General features: G+C 39.0%; 1 protein-coding gene across 3 annotated transcripts in view; it reads left to right on the top strand.

Annotated features, from left to right (window-relative positions):
- Window positions 1–18,622, top strand: part of KAT6B (lysine acetyltransferase 6B) — a 109,376-nt gene that overhangs the window by 70,447 nt on the left and 20,307 nt on the right. For all 3 annotated transcript variants that reach the window (XM_084210304.1, XM_084210302.1, XM_084210303.1), the window contains exons 11-12: window positions 1,420–1,581; window positions 6,353–6,446. In XM_084210304.1, coding sequence (XP_084066430.1) covers window positions 1,420–1,581; window positions 6,353–6,446 — 256 coding nt within the window. The remainder of the gene's footprint in view (window positions 1–1,419; window positions 1,582–6,352; window positions 6,447–18,622) is intronic.

Here is an 18,622-nt window from a genome sequence, read left to right as displayed (position 1 = left end):
AGTTTGTGGTTTCCTTCATGCTTTGTGTTTTTGAGAGAAATGGAAATAAGTTTGGCATTTTGTGATTTATATACCTCTGCCCAGAGGATGACTTTGACAGATTTGAGAGCAGACTTTGACATAGCTTACTATTGTGCTGTAGCCAAGCAACTTTTGACAGATGCTTCCTTTTGAGTTTGCTGTCCCTCTTTTCCCTGCTTCTCACATTTAAAACTGACGAACAAGCTGTGTTTGCTGAAATTTAAGAAGTTTTTTTACATTTCTGTACAAATGTTCTTACTGAAAAAGACAGCTCACATAATTTGCGTTTTCAGGCTTAGCCAGTAGTGATGTCTGCCTACTTAATGTTCACATTTAATTTGCACACTTGCTAATAAGTGTGAGAAGTAATAAAAAGCACCTGGACAATGGATGGTGCTGTAGGAGAGTTTGATGTATTTGATAGGCTCTAAAGAGGCATATACAAGTTTATCCTGATGCCTTAGGAGCAGTAGTTGTTCATTGAATGTTTTTTCTTCAATCCAATTAATGCAGCTAAACTACTGATGTTCCCTTAAAATCCCTAAATATATCCAAAAGGATGGGTTTTGCTCAGGCTTGTAACTAGGATTCTTACTCAAAACAAATTAGAATAGAAGATGGCTTCTTTTTCTGCACAGTTCCTGTCATTTGTCTCTCTCTGAATGAAATACAGCTACTCTCATTATCAAAAACATCAGTACAAGCAAACCTTTCTATTAAGATTATTTCAAAAATGTGTTGCCTTTGACTGAGCCTTTCAGGAAGTACCTAATTGATCTAGGAAATCTGCATTTGTGTCTGGCTTTTCTGTAGCTGTCTGAATCACAGCTTGACTCTTTTCACTCATAATATACCTAGACTAATTGTAGTATTTAGCCAGGAAATTTACCTCTCTCGCTCAATAGCATTTTAGCCTGGCATGGAAATTTTGTCTTGTCTAATTTATCTAAAACGTTGATGTGACTGATATGTAATTTGCTACTCATTTAGTGGCCTTACATCTTAAGGACCCAGCATAATACACTTCTTTGTTTGGTTTTTTTTTTAAAAAGTTGCTGTACTCCGCTGCCTTCTAGCAAACCACAATGTAAGGCAGTTTTAACTAGTGCTTTTTTGTTATCTGCCAGTCATGCTCATTTTCATTCCAGGAATAAAATGAAAGAGGTAAGTCTGTCTTGAACAACTAAATGGTGAAGTTACTTTGTTTAATAAATCCAGATACTCAGAGGTTACTTAAAAATGCTGAGTAATTAGCACGTACTGGAGGATTCTTCTTTTGTTTGTTTCTTGTAACACCATACTGTTCACATTTCCTTCTAGGATATGATTGGTTCAATAAGTTGTTTGTCCTAACTTGTTGGTGCCATGGAAATAACTGTATCTGTCTTGTTTTTCTAGGTTGATGGAAATGTGAGCAAAATTTATTGTCAGAATCTTTGTTTGTTAGCTAAGCTCTTTCTGGACCACAAAACGTTGTACTACGACGTTGAACCATTCCTCTTCTATGTCCTTACAAAAAATGATGAGAAAGGCTGCCATTTAGTTGGATATTTCTCTAAGGTAAATTTTTTTTAAGTGGGTTTATTTAATATTTGTAATGTCCTGCTCTCCTTAATGCTTCTCCCAAAAGCAAAGAAAAATCGGAAGTTGGAAGAAAACCCATAAGCTTGAAAGCCTCTCTGTAAATCTTGACTATTATGTGCATTGTCTCAAACACATTCTACTTTCTTGCCTCTCACTGATGCAAATTCAGAATTTGTTCAGCCACATGGATAGAAGTAGGTTTGGGGATTTTGTTTCCAGAATTGGTTGTGATTTCAGTTGAATATTTAAATCTTCTTTCTTCCCCAACATTTTTGCATTAGTATGCCAAATCTAACTTGTAAATGTTGCAGGTATTTGGAATGTTGATGTGTTTTCATGGCTTGACTGCTGGCAGTTCCAGCTGGCTATTTAGATGTAAATGGGCAGTGCTGTTGCTCTCTTGTGTGCAGTCTGATCTAATGCAGTTACTTGCTGCTCCCATGTGAGAATGCATTGCCTGACTTCATGGTGCCTGCCTTGTTTAGAGTGGATGTCTCAATTGTAGTACTGATTTTTCAAGTAATAGATAATACTTAAGTGAACTCTCGTGACAAAGATGACCAAGAAAAATGGTGAACTATAGTTAGATGTGTCTGTAGTGGGAAAAGCTTCCATTATTGTCCATACTTTGCCCCTAAGGTGTGTGTTGAATGGTACAGTTACTCAGAAATTCACTACTTCCTGATCCTAGTATTGCTACTTCCTATTGACTGTATATTTTCCTTCTTGAATAAGTGATTTGTGGGAAAATAGTAGTTAGAAGTCTTGTCAGAGTATCTGGATATTATACAGTAATCTCTTGGCTGTCTGGCCACATCCTTCTGAGAGGTGAGCCTTGCTAGAATTAAAGTGAGACATGTAGGCACAATTTACACTGTCTTTAATGTCAGTCAGAACTTCTTGTGACAGACATGTCAGCTTTTATTTAGCCAAGTATTTTCTCCATGTACTTAAGGTGCTGTAGCTTAAGGTGAATCTCTTGATTTTTGTTCCTTATCATAGAATGGTTCATACCTTTGAGATCATTGAGTCCAGCTGTTACCCCAGCACTGCCATGATTGCTATAAACGGTGTTCCCAGGTGCCACATTTACAAGTATTTTGAACATTTCCAGAGATGGCAATTCTACCACTCCCATGAGCAGCCTGTTCCAATGCCAGTAAACCCTCTCAGTGAAGCAAGTTTTCCCAACATGCAATCTGAACCTCCCTTGGCCTGATGCAACTTGAGGCCATTTCCTCTTAACCTGTCACTACTTACTGGGCATAAGAGAAAAGCCCAAGTAGAACAGATCCACAGCCTTTCTCTCATCCTCCAAGTGGGTCACGCTGTCATGGAAGGAGATCAGGTTAGTCAGGCAGCACCTGCCTTTCATAAACCCAAACTGGCTGGACCTGATTCCCTGGTTGTCCTGCATGGCCATGTCATGGCAGTCAAAATGATCTGCTTTGTGACCTTCCCCTGGCACAAGAGGTCAGGCTGACAGATCCGCAGTTCCCCAAATCCTCTTTCTGCTACTTTTTATTTGTTTTACAGTCGCTAACCTCTAGTCAACTGGGACCTTTATGGTTAACCAGAACTGCTGGTAAATGGTGGAGAGTGGCTCCGTGAGCTCTTCCAACAGTTCCCTTGGGCTCTGTGCACTTGTAGATGTTTTAAGTGACTTGACAGGCCCCTAAATATTTTCTTGTGGATCACAGGGGCTTCATCCTGCTCCCTGTTTCTGTCTTCCTGCTCAGGGGGGCTGGGTACCCTGAGTACAGCTGGTCTTGCTGTTAAGGACTGAGGCAAAGAAGGCAAGAAGTACCTCAGCCTTTTCCTCATTGTTGTGGTTTAACTCCAGCTGGAAATTAAACCCCATGCAGCCGCTCCCCACTCCCTCCAGTGATAGAGGCAAAATGTAGAGGTTGTGGGTTGGGATTACAATTTCCTGGAAATAGCAATGAGATAAGAAATTGAACAGTAACAGCAACTATACTAATAAAACAGCGTATAAAAGAGGGTGATTACATGCAAAATACTCAATTCCTCAGAGGTGACCTACTGCTCCCTCCAAATTTCCCCCTCCCCCCCCCCAAGCCAGAGACAGTCAAAAGAAATAGTGGACAGCCCTCCAGTCAGGACCAGCAGCATTGCACTGCATTGCTTGCCACCCATTCCTCTGGAAAAAGACAAAAATGGCTGTGGACCCTCTGAACACCCGAAACCCTGCCCCTTTCTTGGAAGTGGAGAATTCCTTACTTCCACCCCCAGTGATTATGTATAATGGTATAGAATAACAGCCATTTTTCTTGTCTTGTGTGCCAGTGGCCAGTTTGCATTCTAGGTGTGCTTCGGCCCTGCAACACCCTTGAAGTCCTCCTGTTGCCTGCCCTTTCCTTCCAAAGGTGTTGGACTCTCATTTTCCCTGAGCTTGAGACAAAGCTCAGCTTGAGACGAAGCTCAACCAGTCAGGTTGTCTCTGCGTGCTCATGGGGATGGCCTGCTCCTGTATCTTTAAAATTTTCCTTCTTCCAGCATGTCTAGCCTTTGTGGACTCCTTTGCTTTTGCATCCTAAGGGTCTTTCTCAACCAGCATTTTAAACAGGCCGAAGTCTGCCCTGTAGGAGTCCAAGGTAGCAGTTCTCCTGACCCCCCTCATTATTTCTTCAAGAAAACAGAAGCTATCCTTTCATGATCACTGTGTGCAAGATGACCTCTAGTCATCACATCACCCCCCAGTCCTCTGTTCACAGGCAGCAGGTCCAGCGGAGTACCTTCCCCTTTTGGCTCACTCACTAGCTGTATCAGGAAGTTATATTCCACACATTCCAGGAACCTCCTAGTCTGCTTCCTTTCTGCTGTGCTGTATTTCCAGCAGACATCTGGTAAATTCAAGTCCCCCTCAAGAACAAAGGCTTGTGATCATGAGACTAACCCCAGGCTGCTTACAGGACAATTCATTTGGCTCTTCTTTGTGGTTGAGTGGTCTATAGCAGACTCCCACCAGGATATCTGCCCTGTCACCTTTCCTTCTGATCCTTGCTCAGAATCACTCAACTTTTTCATCACTGTAATTAAGCTTAAGGCAGTCCTTAACATACAAGGCTACCCCACTGCCTCTTCTTCCTCACCTGTCCTGTATGAAGGGTTTCTAGCCATCCATTGCAGCACTCCAGTTGTGTGTGTGATCCCACCATGGCTCTGTGATGGCAGCTGTGTCACAGTTTTCCTGCTGCACAATGGCTGCCATTTACTGCTCTTTGTTGACCATGCTGTGTGCATTGGTGTAGGTGCACTCGAGTTGGGCAGTTCAGTCCTGCTGCTTTTTTGGGGGGAGCAGCTCTAATTCCTGTGTGACCATTCTCAGGCACTTCCATGGTTTCTAACACATCAGTAACCCTTGTATCCTTGCTGCCACAGGATCTCCATGTCCTGCCTTTACTGAGGTGAGTGAAGGATGTCATTAGCACGCCTTCCCTCAAACAACAGATTCATTTTCTACTTCCGCTTCACCCCTGTTGCTTTTGGCCAGTCTGTGTTGATCACAGTGTGATCTGATGATCACAAATATTATCACCATCAAAACTAAGGGAAAAATCTTCATCTCAAATTATTGCATGTCATCCATGTCTCCCCCCTCCTTTTTTTTTAAAGAACATGTGTGTGTGTACTCTTGCTGGGAAAAATGCTCTGGCTTTTCTTACCTGATTATAGATGTTTTGCCAGGATGTGGTCTTCTTACTAGTCTTGAGAGTTTGGAGCATGTACAGAGAAAATATTTAACTATGTTGTAGAATCTAAGCAACCTTGTGAAATCTGGCTAGGGTATCTGACAGAGTGTTTGGGAATGGATGTACTGGCATGTGATCCTGTCATGTCATCACTGGTCTAGTGTCATCTTGTGTGGAGGCTGAAATGATAGCTGGTGTCTTAAACTATACATGTGCTTACCACAGCTCCTGGACAGTTATTCTGCCTTGGATATTTCTGGTTGCTTTGGTCTCCCTCAAAACTGCCTATTGTTGATTTTTGGGGTATAATCTTTTAGAGGTAAAAAAACTCATCCTTCTTATCAGTAAACTGGAAAGAACCAATAAACTTCTGTAGCTTCCTAATCTTAGCTTCTTCTGTCTTAAACAATCAGTGTAGTATTTGTCTCCATTGCCTGTATATGACTTCATTCTGTCTGAAAGTTTTGTTTCTGAGCATTCTGCCTTGATTTGTGCTCTGATGATAAGCATCTAGCTTTCAAAAACTTAATATGCTTCAAATGTAACTTGTTAGTTCTGTACATATGGGGTTCCTCCCCTGCACCCTGACCACATATTCAGAGAGAAGATTTTTTTAAAAAAAGTGAAAACCTGCAGGCACTTAGTCTAGCAATTATAGAAAATACAACTTCACCATGTGTAGGGCTATTGTATTCCACTTCCATATCCTTGAGAGAATGGTCAGTGAAGCGTGAAAATATTTCCCTCTTCTTACTGTCTTTCTCCTTTACAGCATTCAAACTTTATTATGCTGTTCAGACAATTTGTTTAATTTTTAAGATGCCAAGTGGTTAACTAATTAAAAAATATTCTGAATGGTATGTTTGATACTTCTTTCTTAAAATTAGACATTAACATGGAATTATTTGACTTTGGTACTGAACCCATGCATCTGTTCACCTTATTGGGATATTTTACAAGGACAGTAGCAGGTGCAGGCAATTGCCCACTTCAGCAGTGCTTTGACATACTTGATCTGTTTCTCCTTCCCACAGGAAAAGCTTTGCCAGCAGAAGTACAATGTCTCCTGCATAATGATCATGCCCCAATACCAAAGGCAAGGATTTGGAAGGTTTCTCATTGATTTCAGTAAGTGAAGTGTTTTATTTACACTTGTGATCCAAGGAGCTGATGGCTGTTATATGAAAGTGTAACATGTGAAACTTTATTTAACTCAGTCTGTTGTTTTTATCAATAGATAATGGGATTTGTGTTTATATTTATATAGGATAGAAAAGCTCCCTGAAGTGAAAAACTTAGTGCTGCTCTGTTATTGTACTCGAGGAAATTGAGAATGGATCTCTCGGCAGTAATATTAGCTCACAAAGCTATTACCCTGAATGAATTGTCTAAATTACTTTCCATTTTGCTTTGCTCATTAGTATGAGAAGAGGCAATTATTTGTGATTATAGCTAAGAAGGTGTTAGTCTGAGGCATTCTCTCCATTTTAATATTTCTAGCTTGTATCTTTTTTTAGCGTTGAAAAAAAAAAAGCTTCAATTGAAGAATTGCCCCATGGAAGAAAAGTATTTTGGTTTCTGTGTTCATCACTTTCTTAGTGAAAATTGTTACCAGAAAGGCTGTAGGTGTTTGTGGCTGTACATGTACTTGCTGCTTTATTTTGCTGAGCTGTCTGACCTGTTAGAAAGCTTCAGGCAGGCTGGTTTAAATATAGATTTGTTATTCCCCAAATCTTTTTATACAAGGGAACTCCAAACAAAATTATCTAAGGAAACTTCTCAGTTGAGTGTCCTCATTACTCCTGAATCCATCTTTCTACTGTAATTTAGAGGGAGGATGATAAGGACTTAGTGTATATTGTATGTGGTTTCTTTTCACTAAATGTTTTATAAGGCACTGTAGAATTACATGAGGGTAGAGATAGTTCAGATAATAGGATTCCTGCCCTGAAGGTGTATGCAAGAACATTAAAATGCAAATAATAATACATTGCAGTGTAACAGCAGGACAAAGACAATCATTTGTAACTGTAGAGTTTTTAAGTTCTGTTCTTAGTGTTGTACCCAGCATGATTGTGCTAGAGTGTATAAAGACACTTAGTATGTCCCATCATTGCATGGCTTTATAAACAGCCTTCACTGTACCCCTGTGAGTTAGGTAAAAATGGTTCTGGACCACTTAATCCACCACTGAAATGTAGCTGTCACTGGAGTGGAACACAGCAGCTGTTCCATTGTGCGCCTTCTGCGACCTTTTAGCAAAGGCTGTGAGAAGTACCACGTATTGCTGGATCTGTGGAGGCAACTTTAAGCTTACTTAGGTAGAAATCTGCCCTGTTTTGGGATTAGAATCCTTTCTTTTTTGCAAAAGGAGATGAGGAGCTCTTAAGTAGGCACTGGTAAGTGCTTCCAGGCTTTTTCTTTGTTTCTTACTCTGTGGTGTCTCTCTCTCCCTCTCAAAAAAAAAAAAAAAAAAAAGGCACTCTCAATAAATGTTATTCTGGTTGAGTTTGCAGTGGTCAAAAATACAAAACTGATGGTACAGCCATGAAACCTGTGGATTCCACAGGTCAGGGTATGAGTATGCTGTGTCTCTCTGGATGTGAGCTCTACCACTGTGCTGCTCAATCTGGGAAAATCCATAGGTGTTCTGGCCTTCTTGTCCTTCTGGAAAAATCTGGAAGTACATGGGGTTGTTTGAATCATTAGGTTTTATGTGATAACTTGCTTGGAGCTTATGTGGTGCTATCCTTAGACCCCCCTCTTTGCAGACACATACAGATCACAGGTGTGGGCTGCAGCTGTACAAACTGGGCACAGCCCAGAGACACCTTTAGTTTCTGCTGTGGCTACCAGACTGCCCACTTCAGTAGCACACAGGCAGTCCCTCCGTACTTGGCCTTTGTTTCCTGGACAGAGGTTCCCTTAACTACCTGGGAATCAAGCTGTTTCATTTGCCAACAGAATGAGGAACCAGGGGATGACTCAGAAAGTCTGGCTCTGTACTGTGAGTAAATGCAAACTACCTAAAAGATAGTGAGAGAGCTCCATGTGGCTCTTTTTCCCTAGATGTAGAAGGGAAGGGAAAACTTTCAAGGCTAGTTTTCCTACAATGTATTTGTATATTTTTTCAGGAGGGAGGCTGTATGTCATGAAATGGGGCATAGCTTCATCTGAACTAGTGAGCCCAAAACCTTTTTTACAGGAAAACCCTTCAGAAAGAATTATTTACTCTTTTTCTTGTAATTTGATGTGTTTCTGCCTTTGGACTAACTCCCATCTTCTTTGTGCTTTACTCTTTCTGTTCACTTGTGGTCCCCTGAGTATAAATTGCTCTAACTGGTCTGAGAAGATACAGTATAAACCCCTCCAGTTATTATTCTAAACTTGAACAGACCAAGTTTATCACAGTTTAAAGCATTCTTTGCCAGTGACATTATCTAGGCTGTCATGTTCTCATAAAGTCATAGCAAGATAAATTTTATGCTCTGAGTGTTAAGTCTTCATTTGTTATGTGGGTAATGCTTGTAAACTGCTCTGTTTTGAAATCTGTGAAGCAGTCACCGGGAGTTGTCTTTTTTTATAACAGTAACCAGAACAGTGTTTAGACTATAATAATAAAAACGTAACTGAGCAAGTAATTTTCAGAAAATGATAGTTACAAACCACAGAAGGGAAGATTTTAAAAACTGTGTGCAAGCAGTAGACTGCTCACATTATTTTCTATGTATCTAGACACTTGATAGGCTGGAAAGAACCCAGCCTTTAAGCCACTACACAACTTCTGCTTTGTCAGCAGTCTGCTGACAATGTAGTTTGTGGTAAAAATTTCCTTCTTTTTTTGGTAAGTGAAATGCGTTTGTTCAGATTGTGATGCATTCTTTTGTCTTGAACCAATTTAATTTACACAGATGAGTCTAATATGGTCATTCTGTAACTAGCAAGGGAAAATAAATTCTTTCATTTTGCTACAGGAAAAATACGTATTGTCTTCTGATCACTGATTTTTAGGTTTTTTCACCTTAAAATTTTCCTAACTCCATTTAAACTTACCTGTATTTCATATCCAAACTGGTAATAGCAGTATTTCTTACTCTGTCGACACCAATATAAAGGTCTATCAGCCTGTCTCTTAAGGAATCTATAATCTCAGCTATGGGAAAGAGGAGTTTCTTTTAAAAGAGGAAATTACCTCTTGTCAGAAGCAGGCATGCAGTAAAATGCCTGAGTTTGCTACTCTGTGTTCAGTAATAATTTAATTTCTAGTTTTCTGTATGTCATTCATCATTAAAATAGAAACGTTGTTAAAATTAAAAAATATGCTCTGTAACTGTGTTTATAAAGCCTGGTAAATTTTTTTTTTATTATTTATTGTGGGGAAGTTAGAGATGTTGACTGTGACAGAACTTGCTGGACTGTTTAGAAATTGAGAAAAGTTTAGTTATAAATATTTTATTAAATGGTTAAACTATTGATTTGTAAAATTGAAGACTTGATACTGCTTCATTTTGTTTAATTCACTCTATGACAATGAGTTTAACCTGTTCTATTTTCTTGAAGCATGTGTTACTGAAGACAAAATGGTTTACATGAAGTCTGCACTTTGTTTACACTAAGTATGCTTTATTAAATACTATTTTGTAACAGTTGGTTGATTTTTCACATAGGGATAGGGAATGGGATTTTCACTTGGAGTGTAGCTAACATAAAAAGCATTTCCTGAAAATGAATAAGAGTCTTAATTTGCTTGTTACATATATACCTTCCTGCCTTTTACAGGACTGAAAGCTCCTGCCAAACTTCTTGGGTCTGGGCTGTTTGTTTTGTTTTCATTTCTTTATTGTTCTTGTATTCTGTGGGATTTACAGGTTTGTGATTACAGGGTTTTGTCTGAGGGAGAATAATTGACTTCTGCATCCATCTTCTATATTTGCTGTAAATAAAGATTTTGGGCAAGTAGACTCCAGCTGAAGTTGCTCCAGAAATCAAGCAGAAAGCAGGCTTTATTGCCTAAGAGCCTGTTGTGGGTTTGTTGAACTCTTGCAGTGATGCACAGCTATGGTTCCTGTCCCAAGGATTGCTTTTGTGTGCTTGCATTTGGGTGAGCCTTTGGCTGGCGCTGCTGGTTCAGCCCATATTGCTGCTCTGGTAGGTATTGCAAGCACTGAAGCCACAGTGTTGGAGCTTCCCTCTGTGCAGACCCATTTCTTTTATAAACTTTAGCAGCTTTTCTATGCAAGACATTTTTCTTTGCTTTCCTGATTTGAGCTCTTGCAAAGCCTGGAATCTTCATATGCTTTCTATTTCTATTCATTAGACTGCAGTGCCAGAACATACTAGTATTTCTTTATTTGGCATATCTAATACAGAATTCATTATTACTAGAATGAAATACAGCAGTATTTCATATTTGTTTTCTGTAAGTTTAAAGTTGTCTTTTGATTCATACTTTTTCACAAAGCTCATCTTGTCACAGTCTCACATTTCTGCATACTGGATTGCAAATTCCATGCTGGAGGCATTGCCAGCAGCTGGAAGAAAAGAAATGCATGTGACTGTTAGGATAAACCTTTCCAACTGTGCTGGCTAGGATGTTGACAGTTCATTTGCATTACAGTAACAACTGGGCTTAATGCTGAGGAGCAAAGTCCTTGGTAGCCTTTTGTTACTTATCTTGAGGCTGTTTCTGGTCTAACTGATTGTAGCAGTTTCTTCTTCCCCTTCAGGATTCCCTGTTTTTATTTGGTTTATCTGTTCATTGTGAAATTATTATTCTTGCTCAAGAGATGAAACATGTTTAAGGATGCTGGGATTCTGTTTGGGCTAAATACATTCTTTGTTTTGTGGGTTTTTGGGGTCTTTTTGGTTCATTTGTCTGTGTGGAAAAGTCAGTGCTAACTTTTTAAACTTTCCTATCACTTATTGCATGCAACTTGAAAAGGCTGGATTTTTTTTTTTCCTTAGCTTGACTTAACCTCTGATTCACCTTTAGGATTTAGGATGTGTAGCTCAGATTTTTTTTGTGAGAAATAGTAGGGAAAGGCAATTCAAGTCTGACAGTGGAAGAAACAAATAGAATTTATATTACCTGAGAACTTTTATTGTGGTGTAGGAAAATTGGCTCTGTTAAGTGTCCTTGTTTGCTCACTTCCCCAAATATCTGTTTCTTGGTCAAGTGTTGGTTTTTGTTCATTGTTCTGCTCAAACAGGTGAGTAAATCTTCAAGTCCTGATGTGCAGAAGCAGCAGGGCAGTAGCAGTAATAGCACTGCAACAGGCTAAGGTATAGCAGAGGGAAGGCAAGTTTCCAAAGGAGGAGAGGAACAAAAAATTTGCTCCACAAGTAAGGGAAAGCTGTTAATGAAAAATTATTTCTTTCCTCCTAAATGAGTAAGTTTTTCATGAGTAAGTTTCAGAGCCAGTGATAAAGGAGGTCAGTACCATTAGTGATGTTTTATAATTGGTAACCACTCTTTTGCTTGGTTAGTGGCAACATTCAGTAGCCTACATTGCTTCTTAATAGTATTATTTGTGGTTCAGCTTTGAAGAACTTGACTGAAGATCTGGAACTAAAGCTTTTTTCTTTGCTCTCAGTTCTAATCCTGTCCTCTTGACTACAAATACCTACAATCTCGTGTTCACATTAAGCCTTTAGGGGCTTTTGAGCACATAAGCCCAGAAATATTCTGGGCTGAAAGTGTGTGGGGAGTTAGTACAGATGTCCTTAAAAGTGTTTGTTATATATGATCCTGTATGCACTTTCCTTGGGAAGTGAGGGATGGTGATGAGGCACTGAATAGGCAAAAAAAAAAAAAAAAAAAAAGGCATAGCTTTGTAAAGTGCATTCTTGAATTCCTTCCAGTCTGCACTTGTTTCAGAAGATCTACATCTCTCTATGGAAGTGTGGAAGATGTTCACTGCTTAGTGCCCAGTCATGCAGAAGTGGGCACTAAGCATTGTGCATTGAGCCCAGAGAACTGCTGTAGACAGAGAAGCTTTCTGTCCCACAAGTGTCTACAGGTAACATAAACCTCTAGTCATGAGATTGGGGACAGTGGGTTTATTTCTTATGGCCAGCAGTTTTGAGATACTTGTGAAACAAGCTGAAAAAACTGCATTCCATGAAACCTAGGTTAGTCTTCAGGCACAGCTTAAGGAGACTGTAAAGGACAAGATTTTCTTCTGGTGGTTAATGCAGTTTTGTTCTTCCATCAAGTTTGTCAAAGAGCTGGTGTAGCCTTTAACATCAATGTTTCTGTCAAAAGAAAAGATTTGGGTTTCCGCTAAGCTTGAAGATGAGCATACAGCTCAAAAATAAAACCCTTCTTTTTTAATAGGCTCAATTCAAACAGCATTTACACTTCTAGGATCAACTAGTTATTTCCAACTTCCTTGTGGCTCCTGTAATTGAAAAGCTCTGTCTTCTGATACAGACAAAAGGTTATTTTTGATTAAAAGCAATAGTTCGTTTTAGACAATTTTGGGCTTAGTTTTCTCACTTGGATGCATTACTATGTCTTGGGTTTTTGCAGTATCTTTAGGAGGAGTCAGTCTAGATTTCCATGGCTAGTTGGGCAGTAATCTCTTCTTCTAGTTTCATCTTCCAAAGTGGATTTGTGGTGTTTTAATGTATCAAGAAGGTTTGAAAATGTTGCTGTGCCAAAAGATCTATTTTATAACTCACTTATCTGTGGTTCTCACAGTGGTGTTTCCAGGCTTTCTGCTTTAACAGCAAATTAGGCTGCTACTTTGTGGAAACCTGAAAAGCAGTGATTTTTTTGTGAAGCACCATGTTTGTGCAGCCATCCCAAAAAAATCGAATTGAGCAAAACTTAAAACTAATAATGGACTAACATGTGGCCTCTCATTTAGGGCAACATATTGCTGGTAAGATACTAGCATTTGGGAAAATGTCAACCCTGTTTAGAAGATGAATAACTTTTATAATACAGTAAACGTGTTGATAATAAGTGGTAAAATAGAGTAAAAATGCTGCCTCAGGTTTTTACAGGGCCTCTGACAAACTAGTATATCAGTAAAGGAAGAGCCTCAGAAAAGGTGAAAGGCTTTGTTGATTGAAGTGTTTTTATTTTTTGGGAGGAAGCTGGAATGAGGTAAATGAGCAAAAGCCAGTCAGTGCAGAAATGGTGTGATTTCTTCTTTAAAGCATACTTGAAAATGGAAACAATGGCTAACTATTAACAGAAAAGTACTGTGAGGGCAAAAGAGGGTAGAAGTCATGCAAATGTGGTTTTCTTCTTCATTTTGATGAATTCACACCGTTTATTTGTGTTGTGTAGCCTTACTTGGTGGTAAGTACATGTGTAGACTTCTCTTAAAGTAACATGTTAAAGAGGATTTTAAACTATTCAGATGGAAAGAAGACCTAGATCCTGAACTGAGAACTTAATTTCTTCTAATAATTACTGAATTGACTTCTGGAAAACAAAACAATTAAGAAAAAAGTAAAGGTGGATGATATAGTGAAACAAGTGTGTTAAGAGATATCAGAGGAGGTGTGTTCACATGTGGCATTCAGGTTCCAGTATGCTTCTGGAAGTGCTGAGAGCCACTGTCTGATACCTGTCTGCAGTGTAGAGCTAGGCCTGAGCTGCAGGAGGCTGTAAGTGGTTGGATCCACTTGTGTGGTATGTGTTTACATAACAGTGATAGTCTTAATCTCTTTATGAGAAATAATTTGTTGGCCAGAAAGTAATATTTTGGTAAACCTGCTTTAAAACAATCATACGGAATTTTTTTTAATGTCTAACTACTTTAATCAAAAATGAAGTAGAAATAGCATTTGCAAAGTTAGATTGTCTGTGAAATTATGAACACATTCAGTAAACACCTCTTGCACTGTTATTTTCCAAAGTCTGATTGTTAAGATGTTCTACAGTTTGCCCTAACAAATATTGAAATATTACAGAAATACAGTCTAGGAATAAACACACTTTTTTAAAGGGTTGTTCACAGTCATGCTTTGCTGTGGTCTGTAAACAGAATTAAGGTGGAGATGAAGTGGGACCATGGGGTTTTTCTTTAAGATAAAATTTAACTAAGAGCACTTCCTTTCTCACATTGCAATTCTGAAAGTACTCTTTTGTTACTGCTGGGGCTGTGGCAAACAGTGGAAGGTGAAAATGCGAGACCAAGGGTGGAGAGGAGCAGTTTGGGTTTTTAATAGGCTTTATTGGAAAGGTGTATTCTCAATCTACACTTATGAAGAGTTAAGGATCTGTGTAAAACGGGCCTCTTTATTTTGTTAAATGTGGTGGTCCAGCTGAATCATTCTGTGCTGTGGGGTTTTCTGTGTTTGACTGACTGACTTGTGGTGTTTTGTGCTGGGGTACACATCAGTCTCCTCATTGTGTTATGGTAATGTTTACAGATGCACTGTATCCAGATGAAAGGTTGAATTTCTTTTCTTCTTTTTTTTTTTTTTTTTTCCTCTCTTTAGGAATGAGTTTCAAGTGTCTGTGGTAGCTGTAAATCTGTGAGGGAGCCTGACTGCTGCTGCTTATTTTCTGTACTTTTCTTGGTGATTGATTATGTTGCTGACCCCAAGGCTTGAGTTTGGCCTCTCCTAAATAACTAATAAGGAGCATTCTGTCAAGCTGAGATTTAGATGAGGGGGGAATGAAGATGGATTTTGAATCAAGCTTAGTTGACTTAAGATTATTCCAAGAAAATCAGCCTCTTGGGATTTCTTGGCATCACTTTTATATAGCTTTAAGACACTGAACATTTATCAGAATTGCAAAAGAAAGCAGACATGTCACTTCAGATACAGAAGCTAAGGCTATTTTAACTGAAGAGCATCTTTATTCCAGATAACATTGAAAACAGTGAAAAGGCAAGGCTAAACATGGTAAGAATGATAGTAAGTATTTTTTGGACAAAGCTGCATTTAAAGGGCATTAGTGAACATGGAAAGCCATCTGCTTAAGACTGGTGGCTGAAAACAGATTTTAACTAAGTAATGCATCTTTAATTGTTAAAATTTTTACAGAGGGTTAAGTAGCCTGGAAGGAAAACAGATATTGTCTGAATTGGTAGGGTTCAGGTTAGGAAAGCCAAAGCCCTGATAAAGTTAAATCTGCCGAGGGACATTGAGGGAAACAAGAGAAATCTATAGCTACATTGGCGATAGGAGGAAGAATAGGGAAAATGTGAGCCCTGTCTGTAGGAAATGGGGCACCTGGTTACTGAGTATATGAAGAAGGCTGAGGTACTCCATGACTTTCTTGCTTTGGTCTTCAGCAGTGATTGCTCCAGGCCCGTGGCCCAGGCAGTAGAATTCAAAGGCCTGTCACACCTGTTGTTAAGGCACAGAGAGAGCCTTGTGCCTTCCTTAATGTATGTCTTGTTTCCAATGCCAGCATTTTTATCAGTCAGTTCTACCTTCTTTTAAAGAAATTTTATTTTTCCCTTGTTTACTGCTATTTTGAGTAACAGGAGATACTTAGCAGATTACTGTATCTTGGGCTTAGCTTTTTGAAGTGTGCTGTAATAGGTACATTTATGTTCAATGCTTGGTAGGTAATGTGCCCTTTCTTATGCAATTTCTGTGTATGTTGACTAACCAGATATTACCATCACATTTAATAATAATCTTCTTCACCTGTTAGGGTTTTTTTTCTTCTAAGTCTTATTTGGTTAATTCCCTGTTATACAGCATGCTTTAGCAGAGCAAATGAACAGCAGTGACATTTTGGTGCTCCTGCCAGACAAATACAGGCTGCATCTTTTGTATCTTATGTGTGTCATGACCACTGACCTGAGCAAGCGTGGTCCTTGCAGTGATTTCTTAGATGTGTCTTTTGGCTTCTCAGTATTCAGCTCCCTGTTTCACTTTTGTTCATGTTGTTTAGTACTGCTAGGCTGTCATTTGTAGGTATGAATAAAATAATGATAGGAAAAGCTCTTAGGCTCTGGAACTTTATCTACTCTAAAACCGCTAAAACTGTCCCTGATACAGTTTTTGTCCAGGGCATCTGTCACTTTCCAAGTGTGATAACAATCTTCCTGAGCCATGAGTCTGGGAGGATTATGTTAACAGCCAGGTTAACACCCCAGCTGAGAGTCAGAGCTTAATGGTATGGATGCCATCTGTCTGTTCTGCTTGGCCTCAGTGCCTTATAAAGATTCTGAGAATATTCAGTGTACTCATTATAATAGGCAAAACCTCCTGGTCCATCTTCCTGCCTTGTCAGTTTGGTCTTGTAGAGGTACACAGAGCCTGTAAGAAGCAAGCAGGTAATGTCTACTGTGCACAGGAGATATATATTTACAACCCAGTATTCATGTGCTGTCAGCATTAAACACCAGAAGGTAAAGGCAGTTCCTGAAGGGAGTTCATTCAGCAGTTACAGTTGTATAAACAATTTACTTCTCGGTGTCATTTATTGAATAGTTTTTAAAATGTAAATTTAAATAACTTAAGAAATTGCTTATAAAACCAAGAACAATACAGAGTTGTTAATGATCTTCTAAACCACTTAACCTACTGACAAATGTATTCATTCAGTTGGTATTCAAGACTGATGCCCTCTGCACATACAAGTCCTGCTTTTAAGGGTACTTCAGTTCTCTTTCTCTTGCTTATGCTTTCACTCTGCTTATAAGTAGTCCACTTCATACACAGAACCTCCACTCAAGGGGGCTACTGGCAACTGTCACAGGTAAAATAAGTGTTAGCAAATTAATTCACTCAAAGGGTGCCTTTTGTAGGTCTGACTGTAATGCAGTCGTCTTTACCTTTCCTTTTATTCATAAAGAACATTTGTTTAGCCCTAACCTCTTCTGTGAAGCTTTCTATAAAGGAGCTAAAGGTTTTTGGGCCTCCTGTGTTGGGTTTACTTGAGGATGTGGAGAGGAATGAGAGCTGGCATTATTTCTTGTAACAATAATGAGAGAATCTTTGGCTTACTCTGTTCATCATGAAGAAAGCTTTACTCTGACAAAGAAAAGAGAATGTAGCAGGTTGTTCAGTGATCTGAGCATCTCAAGTTACAGCTAGTCTTTTTTTTTTTTAATAGTGTTTGTGTGGATCTTGGGATTGGGGTCGTTTGAAGCTGTTTCAAAAGTGCTTTCAAAGAGGGTACTAACACCTATTTAAGGTCCTCTATCTTTGACCTTCTTCCCACTGACATAGATAAGAACACAGTTCTTAGGTTCAGAGGCACACAGAACAGTTAAGGAAAAAAAAAAGTACCATGAATTACATTTCTAGGAATTGTAAGTCTTAATAAGCTCACACTTTCACCTCACTTATTTTTGGCTTCCACTCATGGTCATACCCCTGAACTTGCAGCGTTGAGCTGACCTATCTGTATTGAACTGTCCTGTGTTAATACTCAGATTTCTGACTACCCTTTTGAATCTGTGTCTTCTCAACTTGTTCATATAATATCAAAACAAAGGATGTGATGTTTTGTATGACAAAAAACATTAGCTCTTAGGATCGCTAGAAATGTTGGTTTGAGGTAAATCTTCACTTTAGATACTGGTGTTATTAAAACAGTTGCTAGAACTTGCTGTTTTTCAGATCTTTGGCTTGATACAGAACATTACATGAAAACTCACAAGTTCTTCTCTATCATACTAAAGGATTTATTTTACTTGGTTTTGTTTCAAACAAGACAAACTTTCATGGGAAAGTGCTTGATTCCATCTGCCTGAGTCTGGTAATTAATTTGTGGGGGATGGCCTTTAAACATACAAGGGTAACAGCTCACAGGTTGCTTCTTTTTTTCTGGATGGATTCTCATGAGTATGTTTTCTTCTGACACCAATATTAACAAAACATAAATAGGAGTTGAATAGTGCTGATTATGTAAGGATTAGATTCTGAGCACAAGCTATTGCATAGGACCTTCCACAAAACATTGATTTGGGAGTAGGGGTCTCTGAGAAGCAGATTTTTAAGGTGTTTCCAGCTCCCAGCAGTGGTTGAATTTTGCTGTGACACTCCTGTCTGCTCATGGTTTTCAGCTGTGTATTGGCATTGTTCAAGTGTGTGTCTGGAAGCCTTTCATAAGTACCTTGATTATGTTTTCTGTAAAAGAGTTACATCAGTGGTGTTGAGTTCCCTTTGCTGTGTGTGGAATTGTATGTAGATGTTGGTACATGTGATCCTCATGTGCATGCATAAATATGAACCTGAGATTGACAGGTTTAAGTTAGGCAGTGCATGGCAAAAAGTTGTTATCCTTATAAATCAGACTGAAGTCCAGAATGTTAGTGTTACTTAGCTATATGGTGCTACTTTATTTTGCAGATTTAGTGTGGATGTAGTTCTTA

The sequence above is a fragment of the Fringilla coelebs genome (genome assembly GCF_963513975.1).
Source record: "Fringilla coelebs genome assembly, chromosome: 8".
Lineage (NCBI taxonomy): Eukaryota > Metazoa > Chordata > Aves > Passeriformes > Fringillidae > Fringilla > Fringilla coelebs.
The sequence above is the reverse complement of the archived record's forward strand: the minus strand, read 5'-3'. Positions and strand labels throughout refer to the sequence as shown.